The sequence below is a fragment of the Castanea sativa genome, chromosome 6, assembly GCF_040712315.1.
Source record: "Castanea sativa cultivar Marrone di Chiusa Pesio chromosome 6, ASM4071231v1".
NCBI classification, from domain to species: domain Eukaryota; kingdom Viridiplantae; phylum Streptophyta; class Magnoliopsida; order Fagales; family Fagaceae; genus Castanea; species Castanea sativa.
Window position 1 is genome coordinate 56,634,195 of NC_134018.1, and position 19,502 is coordinate 56,653,696.

The window sequence follows — 19,502 nt, forward strand, 5'->3', positions numbered from 1 at the left end:
AATAAAGATTGGTTTTAAATGGAAAATCATAAAATCAATTTGACTGGCCTTCGAGTCAGTTTAGTATTTGCTGCAATTTCATTGCAGTGAGTGTCTAGCAAATTCTCAAGGATAACACAGTCGTTCTAACTTTAAATAGTCATATCTCATTTATTTCAAACCCTAATTGGATTAAATTTGTGTTCATTTTGAAGCTTAATTTTTTATGATGTTAAAAATACGAGCAAATGAGTATCTAATCATCATTTTTGAACAAATAAAAACCTTGTTTTTGAACAACTTCGAATCCAAAGTCAACTATAACACAATTCAATATATACAACCCCCAACTTGGCCAAATTACAACCCTTACAGAAGTTTGTTTTAACTTTTAACATACACAGGAGAAGAGAAAAAGAAAAAAATAAATACTTTGAAATACTCACTTTTTTTATTACCATTTGAAAAGAACATTTGATATACATTACTTTAGTACATCAAATACTTTGAAATACATTGGAAAAGGAAAAAAGAAACAATAAAAATAAACACCCTGGATTCATGATACAAGTACTACTATATTTTAAGAGTATTGTTACGACACAATCTTTTTCACAATTTATTTTTATAGTTTTTTCAATTGTTAAAGTAGTGAAAAAAAGTTGTGTTACTGCTGACAGAGATTTGAAATATGGTGGAATCTAAGCATCAGACCAGGTTATATCTAAATTTCCCCAATCGTCACTTTCTTCTGGCACTTCCAAAGCCTTCCAAACAGCTTTAGAAGCATCAACAATATTGTTAGGACATGGAGGCTGGTAATCATGCTCAGCATCACACCCCATAGTGGAGTCACACTCATCAACGACCATGGCTTGAACACTCTTTCCATTTCCATATATGGTAATACTGTTTGAGCATCTAGCGCTATTGGCATACCAACCTGTTGACAATGCCACCACAGGTGTGTCATCTGAGTGGAACTGATCGTCACACTTCGATTTACCACCACCATCGCGGCCACCTGCCTCAAAGTTGTTGATGGTTAGTCTAGCCGGTGTACTGCTTGACACCGGTGGTGAACATGTGTAAGTAGTGTAAAGCTTGCCTTCCTCGCAGCACTGAGAGTCGTTCTCTGTGTTACATTGTCCTGGAGGAGGGTTTTCCCCTGTAAAAGTGCCACTGGGGTTGCAAGTCTGAGCTTCAACGCATGACCACTTTGTAACGAGAAGAAGAAAGAGCAAGAGCACAAAGACTGCGCTAAAACAAATTTGGTTCTTCATCCTGCTTTGTTGATGTTTTAGCTTTAAGAAATTAAACTGGCAGTGGACCATATTTATAGAGATAATGATTAACTACTTCTCAAAATATCATGCGTTTGGTGGGAAATGTTAAAAAAATTATGTAAAGTAAAAAGACTTTTCGCAATTAATTAGTTTTACGCTGAAAAGTGAGAAAAGAGTTCTTGTAAAGTTTGTGAGATAAGCAGCGGCAGCTCTACTTGAAGCCCGAGGGTTCAAATGAACCCCTCTAAACTGGCCCAAAAAAAATTTTATATAATTTTTTTTTTTTTGAACTCTTAAAATAAAAATTTGAACAACCTCTAGATTTTTTTTTAAACTCAACTTAAATAAGTTTGAATATAATCCTCTTAACAATATTTTGTTCTTTTTAAACCCATAAAAAAACCCCAATAACAAACTAAGTTGATATAAAATTTGGAAAAAAAAAATCAATAAGCCCAATAACAAAAGTAAATATTTGTTGATCTTAAACCTCAGAGAAAAAAAAAACCATTTACATCTTAATAAATTTGAAATAAATCAATCAAATAGGAGATCAATTGATGAATGACTGTTTGAATGTATACATTAAGAAAGATATAGCCGGTATAATTTCAAAATATGAAATATCGTAAAAAACAATTCTAAAACTTTATATATTTCTTATTTCTTTCTGATGTTGATATATTCAAGGTTCTCTTTTATTTTGTACAATTTATTTTTCTTATTGATTCTCCTAGAAAATAATTGTGGAACTGCCGCTGGAGATAAGAAAGCCTATAACGTTAGGGCCAAGGTGGAATAATAATACACGAATTAAACTTTTTACACACAAGTGTACGTGTTGATAACACTTCCTATTTTTTAAACTTCTACTTGGTGTGCACGGTGCCCATTTGCTTAAGTAACGCAGTTTCAAACACACATTAGGAAATAAGTTATACCAAATGGACATCCGAGAATTGAATCTTCAAACCTTCTTCTAAAGAAAAATAAGATAGACCAATGTGTCTTACATAAGACAAATACCACCTTCCCAAAGAAGATAGTCATACAAAACCCACCCCCAATCTTACTCCTGCTAATTTTTTTGTCATCACTTCTAAAATTCCTAGTTTTTCTTTCCTCAGCCAAGACTAGTATGTTTATTTCCACTAACATTCGAAAATCAAGGCGCGATTCCCCCTTTCATTAAGGGCATTGATTCTTTTACTCTTTATTATATATTGTCCATGTACATATCACCATTTCATATTTTAAATGTGGACATTTCATACAAAATTATAAACATTAAATCTATATATGTATACACATTTTTTTAAGTTAAGAGTTTTAAAACTTATATTCACTTTCCTCCCAGTAATTAAGAGAACAAAAATTGAAAATAATATACTATAACACCTATGCCCCCTCAAGAAAAATGAGAGAGAGAGAGAGAGAGAGAGAGAGAGTTTGGGCATTCTGTTGTTGACTTTAAATGACTAAGGCACTAAAATGTTAAAACAGGTGATGTTTCAATAGAAAAAAAATCAAGTAAATTTGCTAAAATGATCCACAAAAGCAACATAGAACATGTGTCATTGAATAATGACATGTTATTTTAAGGTTTTTGTTAATGGAATAATAACATGGTATAATCTAGACTCTTTCTTTTAAAATGAAGGGTCAAGATTAAAAGAATTTTATGTGGTAGAATACCCAAAAAACTCTAAAGGATCTTGATCCGAAAATATCATCAAGTTAATTATGAATAGTTAATATTTTAATTACTCAATAATGGAGTTATGCTATACCCTAAAGAATCTTAATTTAAATTTCTCTAGAAAAAAGAGAGTGCAAACAAGGTTTCATAAATTTAGGGAAAAGTTAACAGATACACTAAATGCATTGGTTTAAGAAATTTTATGAGAAAAAAAAATGATTTTTTTTTTTTTACAACTTGTTAGGTTCCCATAAAATTATAATCAAAACTTTTCTAAAATAATTTACTAACAAATTCTCTAAGGACACCATTTAACTGGACCCTAAAATTTATTGAAGTTACAGTTATATTATTTTTAGAACACCATTTACAAACCTTCACTCTAGCATCTTATATTTAATGAGCAACATAATCCTTTTCTAAATTAATTTATTTCATGTTTTTTATTATTTATTTTTTTTGATAAGATAATATTATTAAGAAATGGGAGACCTAGGCCCCAAAGAGGGCAAAGACAACCGGGGGAACCGGCCCATTGACATCTTAAAGAAAAAAACCCACTCAGAGATGGGGAGATGGGTTCCCCAAGTTGAGAAAAAGGAAAACCCAACAGGGCAACAGATGAGTAATCTCATTAGACAATCTATAACAAAAATTGAATTTAACAATTGAGAAACAGGGGAGGAGGCTGTGAAAGTCAGATAGTGTGGGAGAAATTTCCCATGGAGGATCAGATTCATCAGAATTTGAGCTAACAAAAGAATTTATGACCACTTTAGCATCACCCTCCAAAAAAAAAAATTTGTTTGTTTAGTTGTAAAAGATACAACATTATTTTCATGTAACATCATTATTGACATAATTTTTATTTTACACTAATTAATGCAGTAAAAAAACTTTTGTATGATTGCTCTTATATTGAGCATCAAACCAGGATATATCTAGGTCTCCCCATTGACTTCTTGGCACTCCCAAGGCCCTCCAAACAGCTTTAGAGGCATCAACAATATTGTAAGGACATGAATGTTGGAGCATTTTAATATTAATTAATTAACATGAGTAAATATTACAATATAAATGTAAAGAAGTGGGAGTGAATATGGAAGATGAGAAGTTAGTGAAAATATTTAATCTCACATTGAAAATGAAAGAGACTATTTTATTCTTTTTAATTGTGGTGATTAATAGACTAATATGAATTGACTCAGATATTGAGCTAGATACGTGCTTAAGGTGCTTAAAGGGAAGGTGAAGGGTGGAGGTGTCAAGAATGGAAAGACCCAATCCAAACCAACAGCTAGTAATCATGCTCAGCATCACACCCCAAAGTGGAGTCCCACTCATCAACCACCTTGGCCTGAACACTCTTTCCATTACCATATATGTTAATATAGTTTAAAGTTTAAACATCTCCTGTTATTGTTGAGCTTCGACCATCCTGTTGAAAGTGCCACCATAGGTGTGTCATTTGAGTGGTACTGATTATCACACTCTGATGGTCCACCACCATCCCTACATTTCTCAAAACTGTTCAGAGTTAGCTTAGCCCTTGTAAGGCTAGACAGTGGCGGTGAACAATTGTAAGTAGTTAGTGTAACTCTGAGCTTCAAGGCTTGACCAATTTGTAGCAAGAAGAAATAGTAAGAAAACAAGGACAGTGTCATATACCACTATTTAGCAAAATACGCTATTTGCGAAATATTTAACAATTTATCACATTTTTTAAACTCGATTTTGTCATGTAACCTAAGTTCCAAAAACTCCAATTCTTTGAAAAAATAGTCTTTAAGTTTGTTGTGCTATGTTAAAGGCATTGTAACTGAATTGACACCTCTTTATGTACAAAGTGTTTAGGGGTCTAGAGGGGAAAGGATTCTTGTTGCGGGGTTAGCAGCATGTTATAATTATCTCTAAAAAAAAAAAGTTTGTTACACAACAAACTCAAGTTTCGCAAACTCGAGTTTTAAAAAAGTGATAGACCTTTAATTATTTCGCAAACAGTGGTAGATTCTTACATATTTTTCCAAATAATAATACTTGCCCATTTTGGCCAAACAAAGACTAAGCTAAACCAATTTGGTTCTTCATCTTGCTTAATTTGGTAATGTTTCAGAGTGAAGAAATTTATTGACAATGGGCTATAATAGAGATTTTAGCTAGATGAAATATCTTTGCTTTTTGTTGATAACGTTTCAAATTTAATATGGGAAAAAGATACTTTTCGTAATTAATTTTCAAGCTGGAAAAGTTGACCAATGGTCTTCTTTAAAGACAAAGGTGGCCTGACTTACAAACATGCTGCAGATAAGACAAGTCAAGCCCATGGCCCTTATAGAGCCAATTGATGCATCCACTTGCTGTAGTGGAAGATATCCAGAGCTTCAAGTCTTCGTCAAGCAGTAGATATCTTCCCATAAAAATACTTCCACCTCAAACAAATTAGTAACAAAAGTTAGTCACACGACCATTTTCACCATCTTTTTCATAATGATGGTTGATATGTTAAATTGTAATTAAAATAATAGTATTAATACATAAAGATACTATTAAAATTATTTTATTGACACTAGTCATTTGGGTGGTATAAGTTAGTTTTTTGTCACGGGGTTTTGCAAAAGAAGCAACTTATTTTAATGTTTTACTTATTGTCTTATTGCACAAAAAATATTGTTTGCTCTTTTCCTTATTGCTCAAAACTTAGTCTGAGAATCAGCTAGTTTTGTATTGCTTTTGCATGTTTTTTGTTTAAAATATTGGTTTATATGAGTCCTACTTAAAAAAATAAAGTTTAAGTTTGACTTATTTTAATTTAGTGTTTGCAAATCCCATATAAGTCCCACAATAAAATAGTTTGCATTTTACTTATTTCAATCCTCCATTTTCAATCCTCCAACTTTTTTTTACAGTAGTTTTAGCAAAATTTATTTTATTCAGCTTTTAGTTTTTATTTAAAGTACTATACGGGGCGTTACCTCTCTATAAGCCCAATACTTACGAAGCCCATCATAACGATGCTACGAGCACATGGCCCAAAACTAGTTGGACCTCAAATCCTAAAGTACCAAGTGCGAATCCACGCTCTATCGGGCCACGAACATGTTCCGGGAAACCCTCGTTCTCCCACTAAAAGTCGGGAAGCACTATGAAGCCAGTTACAACATGAACTGTGAAGATGAATGTCCTACTTGATCAGGAAATGCAATTTCCCGAGGTGATGATTCCTAGTGCGCTCGGTGAAGCCTAGGGAGTATCGCTGCCGAGCAGTCCATCTAGCAGTGGAACCAGTTCCAATGCTACTCTCGTCACCTCTCATTCCCAACTAATCACCCACTTAAAGGTGATTGCATTGGACCCCTCCTCCCACTCACTATGAAAACAATCATGACCTCTCCACTAGCCTTGGGCTATAAATAAGAGATGGGAATTTAAGAGTAGTGGTTGGCAATTTTAGAGAGAAAATGCTAAGGAAAGTGGGTGATCATTCTGGAGAAAATAAAGAGAATAATTCTGAGAACATAGGGAACAAGGGTATTTGGGTTGCCGAACATAGGACCACCCGTTGTAGGAAATTCAAAAGCCCACAAAGTAAATAAATTGTGAGCCCAAATAGAGTTTAAGCCCAATAACCACAATTGGCCACACACAAGCACTTTCAACAAAAAAAATATATAAATTTTTTTAAAATAGACACTTTTATAAAAGAGCAAGAATTAGGTACAATACTTAGGTACTATTCCTTAAGTTCCCCTTTTAAGATTCTACCATGTAAATTTTTTCTCATGGAAATGATGTGTATTTTTTAGTTAAGTAGCCGCATAGCTGAATCTTAAGAAGGGAACTTAAGGAACAGCACCTAAAGTACTGTACCTAAGTTTTGTCCTTTATAAAATTTATTATCAAGCTACAAAATCCTTTGCCAAGTCCAAATACTATTATGAGTCATCGGGATTACTAATTCATCCTGTCATTTTGTGGTCAAAGCCTTTAATCATTGATATATAACAAAATTTCTTGAAAGGCGATCCTTTATAGTCTTTAAGATAATTTCACCATAAAATTTTTAATATCTTGATCAATAACTCTAGTATGAACAAAATATCCATAAATTTAATTAGGATTTTTTTTTTGAGAGAGAGAGAGAGAGTCAATCTATAGCGTTTGCTCCTAATAATAACTCTTTATCATCAAACTAAAACACCAATCAGTTTTTGGTGTAGGTGGAGATTGAACCACAGGTCTTATATTCAACCATCATAAACTTTACCAGTGAAACTAACTAGAACCCACAATTATTATTAGTTAAGATTTTAATTACTCAATAATGGAGTTATGCTAAACTCTAAAGAATTTAAATTTAAATTTCTCTAGAAAAAAAAAAGAAAAAAACAAGAAAAAAGATATCAAGTGCAAATAAGGTTACATAAAATTTATTGTAGATATAATTACATTACTTTTAGTACGTCAAATACAAACCTCCACCTCAACTTAGTTTTACATAATCTTCTCGCTACTTATTTCACAACTTCTTAAAGTGTTAAGTTGTAAGTGGTATAACATGTTGGAAAATATAACAATATATATAAACAAGTTTTGATTAAACAAATTAAACCCTAAAAATTAGAAATAACGTAAAATAAATAGAGAGGGTTAGAAAAATCTCACAAACTATAAAATCACGTAAATAGCATTATCCTTAAAGGTTAATTTGTACCCAGGACTTATTAAATTTGGACTAGAAAGAAAAAAAAGGGAAAATAGGTAAAGCCAAAGAAAGATAGAAACAAACTCAAGCCCAAGTCCAACACCTAGCCTATTATCTTAAAGGTGTAAATGCACTTTAGTCCCTACATTATGACTTTTTTTGGTCCCTACATTTTAATTTTACCATGTTAAGTCCATAAACCAATTAGCGCGTGTCATATATTAAAAAAAAAAAAAGCAGAAAAAGCTAACATAGCTGACGGTACTATTAAAATAATAATAATAAAAAATTATTTTGGAATTAAAAAATGTCATATCAACATCTAAATTTAAAAAAAAATTAATTTATTAATTTTAACTAAATAAAAAAATTTATTATTTTCGAAAGAACAATGGGTAACATGTTCTTCGGGTTGCCCAGAAATTAAAATAATCTAAGATTTTCTTTTCTTTTCTTGTATTTTTTAATCAAATAAACATGCAAAAATTCATACAAAATCCCTACCCTCCACTGAAACCTCCAACATGAAAAAATCAAACCCACATTAAAAAACCAACCCAGAAAAATCATCAAACCTCCAACCCAGAAAAATCATCAAACCCACCACAACCAACGAGTCCAAACCAATCAACAACCACCACTGCCTGGGGTTCACAATGCCACAACCACCAATCTTAGAGAAAACCCACTATCATCAACCCAAGCCAAAATCATCAATGAGCCCAACCGACCAAAGGAAGACCAAAAACAAACAAACCAATCGACCCACACCAACAACAAACCCACCACAACCAACGAGACCAAACCAATCCACAACCACCACCGCTTGGAGTTCACAACACCACAGCCACCAACCACCGATCCATTTTTCACAACACCCACTAGCAAGACTCCAACTTTTTCCCATTATTTTCTCCGCATCAAGACCCCGTGGTCTCCATAATCAAAACCTCGAAGATCAGCCCCTAATTTGCTCGCCATTGGTTGAGATTGGGTGTAAGGTTTTGAGCAGAAATGAGATTTTTAGACTAGAGAAAGCTTAGGTCAGATTGGTGGTGTGTGGTGGAGAAGAAGGCCAACCTTGTGAGCTCTGGCCATGAAGCTACAATGGAGAGAGTTTTGAGATCAGAGGGAGATTCCGTCCATGGAGGCCGAAGAGAGAAAGGGAGAGGGAGAAAGAGAAAATTAGAGATAGATAAAGTTGGTTAGGGTTTTTTTTAAAATCTGATGACTAACATGTTAAAGAAAAAAAAAAGAATAAGAACTAAAAAGATAATGATTTTTGTTATTTAAGAAATAATTTTAATTAAATTGTATTTTAGGTTATTTTAATAGTGTCATAAGCCATATTGACTTTTTTTTGTTAGTTGTCTGACGGCAAGGACTGATATGACACGCGCTAATTGGTTTAGGAACTAAAAGTGGTAAAATTAAAATGTATGAACCAAAATGGAAAAAAGTCAAAATGTATATATTAAAAGTGCATTTACACCTATTTTAAATTGTCATTTAAGGAGGACAATGTCTTTAAACCCATAAGAGAACACATACCTAAGCAATATGCGACAAGCAACAAATGAGTGACAAGCAACAAAAGGGAAAAGTGTTTAGAACACACTTACCCATACCAGCATAACATTATTTTCACATATCCTAATGTGCCATCACTTTTATTCTACTCCAAACCCACTCAATAATAAAAAACTTTTGCATGATTATTAACTAAACATCGGACCAATATATATCTAAGTCTCCCCAATCACTTTCTGGCACTTCTAAGGCCCTCCATACAGCTTTAGAGGCATCAACAATATTGTAAGGACATGGAGGCTGGTAAGCATGCTCATCATCACACCCAACAGTGGAGTCACACTCATCAACAACCATGGCCCGAACACTCCTTCCATTGCCATAGATGGTAATATCTTTTAAACATCTCTGCATATTGTTAAACTTGAACCATCCTGTCGACAGTGCCACCACAGGTGTGTCATCTGAGTGGTACTGATTGTCACACTCCGATGCTCCCCCACCATCCCCACCTTCTTCAAAGCTGTTGAGGGTTAGCTTAGCCTTTGTACGGCTAGACACTTGTGGTGAACAAGTGTAAGTTTTGTAAAGCTGGCCCTCGACGCAGCACTCAGCGTCGTTCTCAGTGTTACATTGTCCTGGAGGAGCGTTTGTTCCCTTAAGCTCTCCACTTGGCCTGCAATTCTGAGCTTCAACGCTTGGCCACTTTGAAACGAGAAGAAGAAAGAGTAAGAGAACAAAGGCTAAGCTAAAACAACTTTGGTTCTTCATATTGTTGTATTTCTTCTCTTGCTTGGTGATCTTTTAGTTTGAAGAAATTAACATGGCAGTGGGCTACACATATATTGAGAGAGATAACTAGTCAAAAAAGATCATATTTGATTTGGGAAAAAAAAAATTAGTATTCAGAATTAATTAAATTCAAGCCGGAAAAGTTGATTGTTAGCTTTTTCTTTAAATACAAATATGACCTACCTCACAAACAAGTTGAAGATAAGACAATCCAAGTGGCACATCCACTAGCTGTTGTAGATGAGATCCAGAGCTGAAGACTTGTCTTCGTCAAGCAAGAAAATACATGCAGAAAATATTGTACAGAAGACAAAGGCTACCAACCCAAAGAAATTTGTCAAAAAATCCACCTTCAGTTTTGCTCCTTTATGTTTTTTTGGCGAGGTATAAACAATTTTTACAATTTTTTTATAATTATTTTAAAAAAATATAATACACTAATCTTAGATATCTCTTGAAGTCCATGTTTTTCTTTCCTTTGACCAAAGACTAGAATATATATTTCCGCCTATTAGAACTTTCCCTTTCTATAACTAAGAATATATAACGTATTTCTAAGGAAGGGGAAGAAGAAGAAGGTTTCGACTCACGTCCTATGAACAACAGGCAGAGAAAAAAAAAACTATATATAAAGATGGAAATGTCAAGTAAAACCCATCTAAGAAATTCTTATAAGTCCTCTTTTTTTCTTTGTTACCAATGAGGTTCATGGCTGAAGTTGAACTTTTATCGTATTCAAAGTATTAAAGTTGCTCTGAAAGTTTAGGCACACTTTGGGTTGTTGAACCTGTCCTTTCACCGGCCTAACTCCTAAGAGTTGACCAATTCAGGTTTCATGAAACATATTTATGTGAATTGTGAAGCAATCACATTAATAAATGTGTTTCTGCTGCGAAGATAAAACTTAGGCTCAATGTCCAGTTGCACTAGATTTTATGGGATGGTAACATATGTCTTTTTTTGACCACGTGTTATCATTTCAACAAATCTAGTGTACTGAACTCAACCCAAATCCTACTACAAAATTCATTTTCTTGGCATTTAATGGGGTTGACTCTCTAACCTAAGAGTTAGAACAAATTCCTATTCTGATTTTGTTTGGGTTTCCTTAGGCCAAAAATAAAGATATTTTCTTGATGCGGATGAAAATGAGTCTTTTTGGTATGAAAGTAAAAAATATTCCATATTGAAGAAATAATTGAGTATTCCCCATCCGTCAAGGAATATAATTGGGTTTTATAAATAGGATTGTTGCAAAGAGTTTTTTTGAAGTGTAGTTTGAGTGTGTCTAGTTTTGTGTGAGAGCAATTGGGTGTATTGACATTTTGGAATTGTGATTATGTGTTAGTTTGTGTGAGTATGTGAATTTGTAAATTTGGTTTGTGAGATTTCATTGAAATGATTCATATAGTTGAAGTGAATTTTGTTTAACCCTACTATCTAAGATTGTTGTTGGGCATACATTATACACGTGTGAGTGAAGTTTTACAGTAAATAATGATGACAAAAATGAGGTTAATATATAACATAATAGGGCTCACTCACAGAAATTTTTTTGACTAAAGGCTATTGTTTGATTCGTGTTTGGTGGATAGGGGAAGTCAAAGTGTGATTATGTTAAGGTAATATGGGCATAACTCAAGACTCAAAAGCAAATATTATCTGTAACTAAAGCTGAAATGTAAGTAATATAATGAATGACAGTAACAGAAATTGAGGATAAACTACACTACTAGAGACTTAAGTTTTAATTGCAATATGCTGCTAATCTCTTTTATTCATGTTTTGTCAATACTTTATTGAATTTTAGGGCAATTGCCTCATTGGACTCTTAACTCTCTTTTTTTAATGGATTCTGTTAACAAATGTCTTTAGAGTGTATGTTAATGGACTATTTAAGGAAAATTTTGATACTTTTTTCATGGGAAATATAAAAGTCTATAATAAAGTTAGTCCTAAACCATATCCTTAAAGCATCCATTAACTTCTCCTTTCTTTGATTTCTTGATTGTCTCTAACTTTTGATCAGCTAATGTTTGAGTTCATATTTCTCATTCCACATGTTGCTTGGTGATTGTCACGTCTCATACTTTATAGTTTTCTTGTGAAGAGCTCTGGTCACATATGCACTATATAATGAAATGATTAATCAAGTTATAGCTAGGGTATTGTAATAACATTATTTGTAGTATTTCATGTTTGTGCCTTTGTGGTTCAAATCTCACTTCTCATCCCCATGATCTATCTATCAAACAAAGAAGGTTATAATTAGAAATGTTCATAATAATTTATATAACTCAATTCGAACCTAATAGATATCTTAAAAGTCGAACTCCAACGCCCGCCCGCATAATAAATTTATCCAATTCCATCCACATAAGCAACAGACAAACCTTTTTCAAGCATTTAGATAATTAGGTTTTGAACTATCATGGGAAGGGTGCAAGTGTAAGATTTGATATACTCTATCAGGCTGTGATAGTTATGAGTCTAAGTCTTCATCATGCATGACTATTATTTTGATACTTCCGATCATTGAAATTTTGAACAGTGTGACGCCAATTATTGTTACTAGGGGAATGACGTAGTTCCCTGAGCCCTTAGTTTTTTTTTTTTTTTTGGTAATTAAGGTTTTTCAGGTTTTTTTTAATTAAGAAATTAAAAAAAAATCACCCAAAACAATGTCCTTCTGGTTAGTAAACGATAGCACTTAACAAAAGGCTAACGGATGACTGAATTGACAAAATTTGAAACTTAAAATATTGAAATGACAAACTTAAAATATTGAAATGACAAAAATGAAACTTAAAGGACTGAAATGATAAAAGGTGAAACTTAGAGGATCAGTTTCACATTTTAGCAAAAAAAATACACAAATTTTTACAATTTCCTTCTACAACTTTTCAAATTTTGAATTGTTACACGATAGTTTATTATAAGTAGTTATTGCCAATGTAGGTAGTTATGATCATTTTATTTTGTTAAGTTTATCTAACTTTTTATTTTTATGCAGTAATTGTGGGGGGTAAAAGCCCTTGAATAAACATTTGTGCTTTGGGCCTAATTAGTTGGTACAAATCTGTTCAATCAGGGTCTCTAGGCCCACAAGTCAGTCCGCACTATAGTGATCCGAGGAGTTGTCCGATGAGGAGTATCTCCTCGGACAGGCCCAGCAAAGGCCCTAGGACTTGCTAAACGGTTTAAAGGCAGAATTTTGGAAGATTTATTGGGTAAAGGTGTGATCCAAGCACCCTTTAGAAGCAGAAACGTATGAGAAATATCTGAGGGAAAAGCTGCTACCACCGTATTAAAGACCCTGCATCTACCTCCCTGGCCGCATTAATGGGGAAATGACCTCTTAACAGTAGAATTCAACATTCCTGCTATTATTTGAAGACTTCAAGAAGGTGGTGGATGGGACAAGTATCTAGGAGGAAGATTTGTATGACACGTGGATAAAACAGGGAAGAAGAAGAAGAAGAAGTATATAGGAGGACGAGAGAGGAAAGGAGAGGGGGCGGTTTTCTAGTTAAAAAAAAAAGAACTAAGAATTGTAATCTTTGACATAGAAAGAGAAGGAATATACAACTCGTCATCGGCTTACGTCCGAGGAGGTTTCCTTGTTATATTTACTTATTATTTGCATAGATTGTGACATTCTAGCCTGTTAATCAACTTCCAATACCCCAAACCTAGGTTTCAAACCCATACTCTACAAATTTCATTGTATAAGGCTCATTGGGCCTGAGCCCATCACCTGTTTTTGGGTCCGGGTACAATCGTGCGCTTACAATTGGCGCCGTCTGTGGGAAATCTAGCATTGAAGGAATTGGAACATCATGGCAGGCTTAGGTTCGCATCATGCAGAATCTTAGGGATCCCAGCCTGAAGATTTTTTTGAGCGTCTTGAGCGCCGGAGGGATCGAAAGGGAAGTGTTCATATCGTATATCCTGGCGCGAGTCATACGCATGGCGGAGGCAGTGCCACCCATGAGGATGATGCCAAGGCCATGCAGAGGGAAATTGACCACCTCAAGAAAAAGTTACGTCGTGTCAGACAAAGGCGGGCTTCACCCCCATCCAATCCTTCTTCAGGGGAATCCCAGGGAAGTAGTTACAGTTCAAGGTCCAAGACTCCCCCTAGCGAAACTTTCTCTTGCGAAGGGAATGACTTACCAAGTCGTAAGTATATGAAGCTTCCCTCCAGGGGCTTGGGGAACGATGCTATGAGCCGGGCGTTACACCAACTCTCTAAATCGCCCTTCTTATGCAGGATTGAGAAGGGAAGGCTCTCTAAATGGTTCACCCAGCCCACCTTCACCATTTATAATGGCAGGACAGACCCGATGGAACATGTGAGCCACTTTAATCAGAGGATGGCGGTGCATTCTCAGAACGAAACCTTGATGTGTAAGGTCTTTCCTTCTAGCCTGGAACCTGTTGCTATGAGATGGTTTAATGGACTAAAGTTGGGGTCTATCGATTCGTTCATGGAACTTACTAGGGCATTCGCGTCTCGGTTCATTACATGCAGTAGAGTTCCTCGACCTTTGGACTTGCTATTATCTATGGCCATGAGGGAGGGTGAGACATTGAAAGCATACTCCGACAGGTATTGGGAGATGTTCAATGAGGTAAATGGAGATTTTGACGAAGTGGCGATTAATACTTTTAAAGTGGGCCTTCCCACTGATCATGATTTAAGGAAATCCCTGACCAAAAAGCTTGTACGGAGTGTACGTCGCCTCATGGACCGCATTGACGAGTACAAAAGGGTTGAGGAAGATCAACAGCAGGGTAAGGGTAAGGCGAAGGTTATCCCGCAGAAGAAAAGGGATTTCAGGTCGGACAGGTACCATAACAGTAAGCCGAGGAGAGATTACTCTGGGCAGTCTAGCTCAGCCACTCCTCAAGTAGTTAACATTGTATTCCGAGAACCAGTGCACCAACTGCTGGAGAAAGTCTGTAAGGAGCCCTACTTCAAGTGGCCCAGTAAGATGGCCAGGGACCCCACGAAGCGAAATCAGAACCTCTTTTGTCAATATCATCAGGATGTGGGTCATACCACTGAGAATTATAGGACCCTCTGGAACCATCTGGAGCAGCTTGTTAGCGAAGGAAAATTGAAGCAACACCTGTATCAACCGAACGGGCAAGGCAGTCAGTCAGGTTCAAATAATAAGAAGAACAACTCGTCTCAGTCGTCCTTGGGAACGATTAATGTCATCTTTGCTGCACCTGGCCGGACCGGTTCCTGTCCTACTAGGGTGATGGCAATGTCACACTCCTAGGCCGAGGAGTCAAGCTCGAAACCGAAGAGAATTAGAGGGAATGTGCTTGTCTTGGGATTCTCTGATGAGGATAAGATTGGGACCATTCAACTCCATGATGACACCCTGGTGGTCACATTGAAAATAGGGAATTACGACGTCAAAAGAGTGATAATCGATCAAGGCAGCGATGCGGATATTATGTACCCTGACTTATTCAAGGGACTTAAGTTAAAATTGGAGGATCTCACTCCTTATGACTCGCCATTAATAAGTTTTGAAGGGAAGGCTGTTATACCAAAGGGACAGATTAGATTTCCTGTACAGTCTGGCTCGGAAACGGTCGAGGTGGATTTTATTGTGGTTGATGCATATTCTCCATACACAGCCATCCTTGCTAGGTCTTGGCTGCACGCTTTGGGTGCCGTCTCCTCGACTTTGCATGTTAAAGTAAAATTCCTTTCGGGGGGATTCATTGAAGAAATTCTTGGCAGCCAGTCAGTGGCAAGGCAATGCATATCGGCTGCAATATTGCATCAAGCCAAATTAGAGTCCTCGGCCTCGGCTGTGGAGGACTTATAGCAATTAACAACTCTAGATGCGCCCAGTGCGGTAACAGCAGAGGATCACATGTGTGAAGATTTGGAAAGATTTCTCATAACCGATGATCCCGAAAGGTTCTTCCAAGTTGGGATACGGTTACCACACCAAGAGAAGATGGAATTGGTGAAGTTTTTGAAAAACAATATCGATGTCTTTGCTTGGGATTCCTATGAGGCTCCGGGGGTTGACCCAAGCTTCATTTGCCATCATTTAAACGTCAACCCTGCCATTGTTCCTAGGAGGCAACCACCTCGGCGTTCCTCCAAAGAGCATTCCGAGGCTATCAAAGAAGAGGTGCTCAAACTCAAAAAGGCTGGTGCTATTAAAAAAGTTTTCTACCCGGAGTGGTTGGCACATACAGTTGTGGTGAAAAAGAAGAACGGAAAGTGGAGAGTATGTGTGGACTTCACAGACCTAAACAAAGCCTGTCTGAAAGACTCGTTCCCAATGCCACGCATTGATCAGCTTATGGATGCTACAGTTGGGCATCCTCGGATGAGCTTTTTAGATGCTTTCCAAGGTTATCACCAAATACCATTGGCGTTGGGTGATCAGGAGAAGACTGCTTTCATTACTCCAACAGGGAACTATCATTATAAAGTAATGTCGTTCGGGTTGAAAATGCCGGGGCTACTTACCAAAGGATGATGACCAGAATGTTTGAATCACAACTTGGAAAGACCATTGAGGTACATATGGTAGTGAAGAGTAAGACAATATCTATGCATGTGAAAGATCTGGACGACACCTTTCAAATACTTAGGAAGTACAAGCTGCGTCTTAACGCCTCAAAGTATTCTTTTGGGGTAGGTTCTGGAAAGTTCCTAGACTACATGGTGACTCATAAAGGAATAGAGATGAATCCAGCGCAGGTTAGAGCCATTCAGGGCTTGCAACCCCTTCAAAATCCAAAGGAAGTTCAAAAATTGACCAGGATGATTACTGCTCTCAGCAGATTCATTTCTCAGTTAGCTGACAGGTGTAGACCTTTTTTCCAACTATTAAATAAATGGAAAGGATTCCAATGGTCCGAGGAGTGTGCTTTAGCTTTCCAGAAACTTAAGGAATATCTTTCCTAGCCGCTCGTTATGTCTCGGCCGGAGGTCGATGAAATCCTATTCGCATACCTAGCCATAGCCATCCATGCAGTCAGACTGGTTCTTATAAGGGACGACGGCGGGGTACAAAGGCTAGTTTATTATGTTAGCAAATCTTTGAATAAAGCTGAAGTGCGTTATTTGCCTTTAGAGAAGGCAATTCTGACTGTAGTTCATGCCACGCAGAAGCTTCCTCACTATTTCCAGTCCCACACCGTTATGGTTTTAACCTAACTGCCTCTCAAGTCAGTGTTACGAAGTGCTGACTACTCGGGAAGGGTAGCTAAGTGTGGAATTATTTTAGGAGCTTTTGATATCAAATACATGCCACGCACCTCGGTGAAAGGCCAGGTTCTCGTGGATTTGGTGGCAGAGTTTGCCGAACCATCGTTAGAAGAAACTGCGAAGGAATCACACATGGATGAAAAATCAGTTGGCATGATCACAGAAAAAGGGCCTCCGATTTGGAAAGTGTCCATTGATGGGGCAGCCAACCAGAGGGGGTCTGGTGTTGGACTTGTTTTAGTATCCCCTGAGGGAATTGTTTTTGAAAAATCATTGAAATTAGCGTTCTCGGCCACTAATAACGAGGCCGAGTACGAAGCGGTCTTGGTTGGTATGAATATGGTACATAGACTAGGGGAAAGGAAGTTCATATGTTCTCGGATTCACAGTTAGTTGTGGGCCAAGTGACGAGGACCATAGAGGCTAGGGATCCAAGAATGCAAGAGTACCTGACCCAGGTCAAGTGTTTACAATCCGAGTTTGATTCTTTTATCCTTTCTCACGTTTCTAGAAATGGAAACACACATGCGGACTCGTTGGCCACTTTGGCGACATCCTCAGCTCAATGTTTGCCTAGGATCATCCTCGTTGAAGACTTGCTAAAATCAACTCTGACCACTGCAAGTGTCGTCTGTATCCATCTGATAAGGCCTGGACCTAGCTGGATTGACCCTGTGATCTCTTTTCTAAAAGGTGATATTCTTCCCGAAGACAAGTCTGAAGCAGATAAGATTCGTCGAAAGGCGCCTCGTTTCTGGTTGTCCGAGGATCAGAAATTGTATAAACGCTCCTTTTCCGGACCATACTTGCTATGTGTACATCTTAAGGCAACGGAGGCACTTTTGGAAGAATTGCATGAGGGAATTTACGGAAGCCATACTGGGGGAAGGTCCTTAGCCCACAAGGCTCTGACTTAGGGATATTGGTGGCCCAATATGCAAAGGGAAGCTCAAGACTATGCGAGAAAGTGTGACCAATGCCAAAGGTTCGCTCCCAACATTCATCAGCTTGGAGGAGTCCTTAATCCTTTGTCCAGTCCTTAGTCATTCGCTCAATGGGAACTGGATATAGTGGTGCCTTTTTCGAGGGCTGTGGGAAACAAAAGATGGCTACTCGTGGGAACCGATTACTTCACCAAATGGGTCGAAGCTGAGCCCTTGGCAAATATTAGGGATATCGACTCCAAGAAGTTTATCTGGAAGAATATTATCACTAGATTTGGGGTACCTCACACACTTATTTCAGATAATGGCGTCCAATTTGACAGTAGAGCTTTCAGGAAATATTGTAGTGACATGGACATCACAAACAGATACTCTACCCCAACTTATCCTCAGGAAAATGGGCAGGCCGAGGCCGTTAACAAAGTCATAGTCAGTGGACTTAAGAAGAGGCCGGATGATGCGAAGGGTAGATGGGTAGAGGAATTGCCACACATTTTGTGGACATACCGAACTACACCATGAAGGTTCACTGGAGAAACACCTTTCTCCATGACTTATGGGGCCGAGGTGGTGAAACCTTTAGAATCTGGTTTTCCCACGCTAAGGACGAGTTCTTTTAGGCCGAAAAATAATGATGGCCTCCTTGAAAAAAGCCTGGATCTGGTTGAGGAGCTGCGAGAGGCCGCCATGGTCCAAATGGCTTATTATCAGCAGAAGCTTAAACGAGGATATGATACTCATGTAAAGCTAAGGCCACTACTGCCTGGGGATTTGGTGCTGAGGAAAGTCGTGGGTACTGCCAAAAACCCAGCATGGGGAAAGCTAGCACCAAATTGAGAAGGACCCTATCGGATCATCTCTGTAGCAGGCATAGGATCATATCGATTAGCTGATCTAGATGAAAAAATTGTACAATGCCCCTGCAATGTAAACAACCTACGAAGGTATTATTATTAATAAAAAGTACTTTTATCGTTCCTTGTTCAAATTTTCGATATGTACTTAGGTTTATCTCTTATTATTTCTAAGTATCAAACAAAAACTTGGACATGTATGGTCCTCGGACCACATGCTTTGTGGAAATTGATATCTTATTATTTGTTAAACAGAACCTTAGTTATGTCGGGTCCACAGACCTTCTACTTTGGGGAAATTAACATTTCAAGTTACAATTTCTAAGTATCAAACAGAAACTTAGACATGTATGGTCCTCGGACCACATGCTTTGTGGAAATTGATATCTTATCATTTGTTAAACAGAACCTTAGTTATGTCAGGTCTACAGACCTTCTACTTTGGGAAAATTAACATTTCA

At 37.0% G+C, this 19,502-nt stretch overlaps 2 protein-coding genes across 2 annotated transcripts; both read right to left on the reverse strand.

The window, feature by feature from the left end:
* Nucleotides 1-587: 587 nt before the first annotated feature.
* LOC142641614 (putative ripening-related protein 1) lies at nucleotides 588-1,262 on the reverse strand. The gene has a single exon (XM_075816085.1). The coding sequence runs from the start codon at nucleotides 1,260-1,262 to the stop codon at nucleotides 681-683; it is 582 nt and encodes a 193-aa protein (XP_075672200.1). The 3' UTR covers nucleotides 588-680.
* Nucleotides 1,263-9,139: 7,877 nt separating this feature from the next.
* LOC142638946 (kiwellin-1-like) lies at nucleotides 9,140-10,310 on the reverse strand. Its single transcript, XM_075813023.1, has 2 exons — nucleotides 10,172-10,310; nucleotides 9,140-10,030 (listed from the first exon to the last, which is right to left on the reverse strand). The coding sequence occupies exon 2, from the start codon at nucleotides 9,965-9,967 to the stop codon at nucleotides 9,389-9,391; it is 579 nt and encodes a 192-aa protein (XP_075669138.1). The 5' UTR covers nucleotides 9,968-10,030; nucleotides 10,172-10,310; the 3' UTR covers nucleotides 9,140-9,388.
* Nucleotides 10,311-19,502: the final 9,192 nt, after the last annotated feature.

Excerpts from the sequence above, each read along its gene's own strand:
- LOC142641614 (XM_075816085.1), bottom strand. The coding sequence starts at position 1,262 with ATGAAGAACCAAATTTGTTTTAGCGCAGTCTTTGTGCTCTTGCTCTTT.
- LOC142638946 (XM_075813023.1), bottom strand. The coding sequence starts at position 9,967 with ATGAAGAACCAAAGTTGTTTTAGCTTAGCCTTTGTTCTCTTACTCTTT.